This window comes from Medicago truncatula, chromosome 3 (assembly GCF_003473485.1).
Source record: "Medicago truncatula cultivar Jemalong A17 chromosome 3, MtrunA17r5.0-ANR, whole genome shotgun sequence".
Taxonomy (NCBI): domain Eukaryota; kingdom Viridiplantae; phylum Streptophyta; class Magnoliopsida; order Fabales; family Fabaceae; genus Medicago; species Medicago truncatula.
Genome location: NC_053044.1, coordinates 56,694,092 through 56,700,249, shown reverse-complemented (window position 1 = coordinate 56,700,249; position 6,158 = coordinate 56,694,092). Strand labels below are relative to the sequence as shown.

General features: G+C 29.1%; 1 protein-coding gene across 2 annotated transcripts; it reads right to left on the bottom strand.

The window, feature by feature from the left end:
- Nucleotides 1-5,423, bottom strand: LOC11439909 (GDSL esterase/lipase EXL3). 2 transcript variants are annotated; one of them, XR_005645376.1, is made up of 6 exons: nt 4,992-5,423; nt 2,971-3,101; nt 2,495-2,728; nt 895-1,150; nt 102-350; nt 1-62 (listed from the first exon to the last, which is right to left on the bottom strand). XR_005645376.1 is itself a non-coding variant. In XM_003603730.4 (5 exons), exons 1-5 carry the CDS (start codon nt 5,254-5,256, stop codon nt 160-162), a joined length of 1,077 nt encoding a protein of 358 aa, XP_003603778.1. In that variant the 5' UTR covers nt 5,257-5,423; the 3' UTR covers nt 1-159. The 2 variants fall into 2 exon arrangements, 1 of the variants encoding a protein (XP_003603778.1); XM_003603730.4 differs by having other exon boundaries at nt 1-350.
- Between the last annotated feature and the right edge of the window lie 735 nt (nt 5,424-6,158).

Sequence of the window (6,158 nt, the reverse complement as noted above, 5' to 3'; positions counted from 1 at the left end):
TAGATGATATCCCCTTAAAACACAAAATAATTTATTTAATGTACCTCATCAACCATACACTTTTGAAAGAAATTTTAAAAACAAATAAATTTGTTTTGGAAGAAATCGGTAAGTCCTACATGTAATTAAGTTGTTTATATAAAACTAACCAAAAGGAAACTAGAAGAACTGGTGTATATATTTTCGAAGAAGAGGATTTAAGAGCTTGCTGTAAACACTCTCTGAGGGATGAAAACTGTCCCAGAAAACGTAGTCCCTAACATCTTCACATTGGGTAGCAAATTGGTTGCATAACACTGCTACCTCTACTGCTCCTGTGCCACAACATCCTTTGTCAACGACTTTATAACCTGCCATTATAAAACCAAAACTAATTTATATTTCAGATCAATTTTATACCTAATGAAAACAAATAGTTTCTCAACAAACTTTCCAAGAATAATATAATACCATAATTTTGGATTTAATGCTAGTGAGACTCTCTTTTCAACACTACTCAATAACTCAATAACGTTAGTGAATAATAGTTTTATAGAAATTGTCATTGGATTAAGAGTTTAAGTTATATTATCTAGAATCCTATAACCCAGAAGTTCAATATTTTCATTGTAGAGCCTTTTGAGCTATTGATGTAAAAAAATATCAAAGGGTTCAAAATATAAAATATATTTTTTAAGTTCAATGAGTTCGGTTGAACCCCCTCATCATATAAATATTTCATGTAAAATTATATACAATTCTATAATCATTTGATATGGTATGAGACTCATCAAGTTCAATAACATATTAAGTGATTTTATATTTGCGTAACATTTTAGATGAATGATCTATATGATATAAGTTTTCAATCCAACTATGAATTGGTAATAAAAAGAAGTGTCGGATTATACATACCATAATTTTGGTAATTTAGAATGATGTCAAGAAGAGGATAATAAACATCAAGGTAAACCATCCTTGTATTGGGCAAGTTCCGGTTAAGAGAAGACAACTCCTTTGATAATTTAGTGTTGAATAACTTGCATGCGTCGTTGATTTTTTCTGCACATTTTCTCTCAATTCCTCCAACAACCGTTCTCTGAAATGGCACACACCCAATTGGGGGAATGCTTAATACTCCTATCCTCCTTGCACCCAGTTGATATATTTCCTTTTAATTGAATTTAGACAAAATATAAACAAACATGAGTACATGCACTTACACATTCTTTAACTCCTGGATGAGGTCATTCAAATATCAGAGTATTCAATATATGAAAATTTTGTTGAAACTAAATTTAAAAATTTCAAATACCGCCTAAGAATAAAAAATTTGAAATCCTCTCACCACCTTTTCAAATATATGAATCTTTCCCTAAAAAAAAATATATGAATCTTAAAATGATCCCGTACTTTTTTTCTTTTCAAAATTTATATGTTTCAAATTTTGAAATTACTCTATAACTTTTCAACTTTTTGCTTCTCTTTGGTAGATAGAAGAGATGGCAAAGTCATCATAAACTACAAAGTGGAGGTATTGGGGTTCGAACCCCGATCATGGCGTCCGGCCTCTATAATTTTGAAAATAAATTTGTTCAGTTTTTCAAAAATTTCAAATTTGACCCACTTTTTTTTTTGTCTTCCATAGGTTCCTTCACATGACATAATCTTGAGGAGTGTTAGACAATAAATGTGAATACCTCTTTCAATCAGAATTTGAACATTGGTTCACCGTATTATGAGGATCTATACCTTTCCCCTAAAGTTGACCCTTTTAGTTGGTCAAAAATTTTAACATTGGGATTTTGTAGCAATTTTATTTTGATGTTTATATTATTGGGTTAAATATGTTTTTAGTCCCTATAAATATACGAACTTTTCGTTTTAGTCCCTCTAAAATTTTCCTTCAACTTTTAGTCTTCCAAAAATTTTCCATCTTCACTTTTGGTCTCTCTTTTAAAGTAAACTCATATGTAGAATTCACATTTTTGAATAAAAGTTTGCAGAAAAATTCATAATATTATAAGAATCTCTCCTAAAAAAATTTAGAATTTTTTAACAAAACATGAATTTAATATGAATTTTTCTATTTTTTATGGTTAAAAATTCATATTAAATTTATGTTTTGTTAAAAAATTCTAATTTTTTTTGGGAAGTATTTTACACATTTCTGCATAATTTCACTAAAAAATACTAAAATTAATTTAAAAATAGGGACTAAAAGTAGTGATTGAAAATTTTATAGGGACTAAAAGTTGAAGGAAAAATTTAGAGGGACTAAAACGAAAAGTTAATATATTTATAGGGATTAAAAACATATTTAACCCTATATTCTTACCCCAAAACCTATGAAGTTTTTAAAATTTATCACCCATCCTTAAATAAGCAATTACTCTATTCAAATAAAAAAAAAGTATAAATGAAAAAAATTCAAATAAAGCATTTGCATTGCTGAACTTTTAAATTCTTTAGGATTTTCAATCACTTCATTGAAACAATGTTATTAGGAGTATACCTTTAAGAAATTGGAAGCAGAGGCGAGCATGAGGTCAGTGTAAGAAGGAACATCATATTGTAGTTCTCTGAGATGACTCAAAAAATATGTATTGGAAATGTCGTTACTTCCTTGAACCACAAGGAAAACACTGTTGGCTAGGATGAAATTTTTTCTACCCTCTCCAACAATTCCTTTTAGCTTTCCTATGTATTCTTTGAACAAAATTATTTGACCGGACAACGATATAGCTGACTGGTTAATAATATGATACAGTGACCAAGTTAGAAAGGAATAAGAAAAATGAAAAAAAAAAAAATTAATATAGTTAGAAGATAAATTAATTAATGAAAATCAAAATACTATTTTCGATCCTATTTATAATAAACATTTAGATTAATGTATCTAGATTAAATTTTAAACTAGATTCATTAATTTTTGTTGATCAACGTGTCTTTTATAAATAAGATCGGAAGGTATGCAGGATGCATGCTTACCGCACTTTTGGATGTGAGTGGATCATACCCAGAACCACCGGATGCAAAGCAAACACCCGTGACGAGATCGCTAGGTTGGATATTTGGATCCAAATACGCCGGCAGAAATTCCTTAATGCCCAATGCTTCAACTGATATATCACACCAATAGAAAAGGAAGTAAATTTTGATTCCTTTTGAATTCAGATTTCCTAGTCCCTGCCGTCTTTGTTTCCACGCATTCGATGCATGATCGAAATGGAACGGTTTAAAATTTATTGTAGATTTTGATTTAAAAAATTATGAAATGCTGAGATTAAAATTGGACTGTTCGATCTTTATCCAACAAACATCTAAACACTGATTGTGTGAATGATTGTGCAGAAAAAAAAAATTACAACAAAAAAAACTTTTTTCTTAAGGATTTTACCAAGAATTATTATCAATCATATCCTATTATCCTCGAACTAAATTTTTTTTCGTGACTGACTGTAATTATGGTCTTTGACATCTAAGTGATTTCATCAAAGATATATCCATTCCTTGAAAAAAATCAAAGATATATCCATTTAGTTTCAAGCATATGGATTGACTACCTAAGTGAGAGTTCATGAAAGATATATCTTACGGTTTCAACCATATGGATTGACTATATAACTAATATATTTTGAAAAGTGTTAAAAGTGTCTTTAAATATTGATTAAGAAAACAAAAATGGAAACATTATATTAATAATAAGTGGTGAAAAGTTATGAATTTAAATTTTTAAAATTAAAAGTTGTAATTTTCAATATAAACCAACTATTTTTAACTTTTTTAACAAGTGTTCTTTTTTCCTACGGACACTTGTTAGTATGATATATTTTTCTAAAACTATATAACTAATATTCTAATTAGGCTTATATTGGGCAAAATTGTATCCTTTAGTTCTCAGTCTTCGTGTATATAGAATAGTTCTAATTGGGATTAATCCAATTATCATATATTGTTTATCAAAATATTTCTTCCGATTCTATTTATAAGAAATATTAAGGTCAACAAAATATGATGTATCTAATTAAGAATTTGGATTAAATACATCAATTTTTGTTGACCCAAATATCTTTTATAAATAATACCAAAGGGAGTATATAATATAATTCTATTTATATTAGGATCCACTCTTCGATATGATGATTGGTTTTCTATGTTGACATTATATAATCGAAATGAACCAATCATGTAGGGTTTTACCTGCCCTACAAGTCATTATAGTCTTTTGATTTTTAAGAGCATGAGCATGTAAAAGCAATAAAAAAGTGGCTTTCAGAGGGAATTTTGTGGATCCATTATTTAGGGGTTGTATTATTATAACAAAAAATAAATGAGTTACTCCTTCCGTCCCGCAATAAATGACCTATTTGAAAATGTGCAATTTTGACCTAACTTATTTTGATCATATTTTTCTACTAATATACAAAGATAAATAATATCATATAAGATGTTGTTAGATTCTTATCGATAAGTATTTTCAAAATATCAAATTTTCATAATTTTTTCCAATATATTATTCAAGATATTTAAACTCAAAATTACGCATTGGTATGCGTAATTGGGTCAACTAGATCACTTATTAAGGGACGGAGGGGGTACTTTAAAACGATGTGACGCTAGAATTTATTTAAACTAGTTGTCATGAGTCATGACGAGTTACATCATTGAAGATGTTCTAAGTATTAAATATATATATATATATATATATATATATATATATATATATAGTATGGTTGGTGCCTATTAGATTAAAAATAAATTAAATAGAAAACTTAAAACTCATAAACTTAAATTTGTTTTAGATTTCACTCACCGCTCTTAGATTGTCCATGTGAAAATGTATTAATGTAATACGAATCATAATTTTAGAATGATCGCAATTGCGGTCGCAACCATTTAAGATGTCTATGTGTTGAAGATGTAAAAGAACCTGGTTATACACGAAGGAATATATTCGTAATTAAGACATATGGCTAGTATATGCTATCTGAAGATAATATAATATGTACCTATATAGTCTGATGGAACTTTTCCATTGCAAAACCGACCAGTAGGGATGCCTCCATTGAAATCTTTACCATATGGAAGAAAATTGCACCTAGCATATGTTTTCATGTTATTATTGTTGTTGCCCGTATCCATGATTGAATCTCCAAACACAAATACTGCTGGAAATGAAACATTTGGTGGAAGCTCTATTGTTGCCAAACTAGCCTTAGTTGTGTAAGAAACAACTCCCAATAATATGAAGAAATAAATCATTAAGGTACACATTGAAGAATAAGTCTAGCTACTTCTTGCAAATGCTCACTCTTTCTTCCCTCCCTTTTCAGCTGAATTTTTTCACTCATTTATTGCTTGCAAGAAATGCCTTCATCTAACTTCTGACTGCACGAACTATTTTGTCTGTTTTTTCATAGTAGTATTTAATTCTAACATTTTTTTGTCAACATTCAATTTTATAACCTCTCAAATAATATATCAGCAAATTTATAGTACTAGTATTGATTTAACCAAACGTTTATCTTGAGGCAATTGTTTAAGCAAACATAAACCTCCACCGTAGGGCACGGCGGGTCATTTGATTTATACTCATTATTTTAAGGAAAATGTTATATGAACATCATTTATTCCTATACCTCATTGTACATCCCATGTATTAGGGATATTTTGGTAAGTTCATCTCACAACCATACTTTATCTTTTATTTATGTGGGATCCAGGTTACCACGTATCAGAATTTTGTGTAGGTGTATTGCCACATGGGATGGTACATGTATCATCACTCTTATTTTAAATTTATGTATACTTATAAAAATTACTACCAAGACTTTTCAACGAAAACTTCTGTTATAGTTAAAACGAACATTGACGACGATTATGCTTATAAGTATTTGAGCGTAGATACCTAGGTGAAAAAGAGGGGTTACTGTCAAATTAATTTATAGTATGACGAATATGTGCAGCTATACACTTACACATCCTCAATTTGCACACAAATTCATAATAAAAAAAATTTGGTTTTCAATTTGGTGCATAAATAAATGGAAAATGCTGTTGACACATATGAGAAGATTGAAAAACATCAGTAAAAGACGGAAATGCTTCTTCGGCAGTTAATTGTCAAAAAATTTAAAACCGACTGCAGTTAACTGCCGAGGAAACTTCGACAGTTA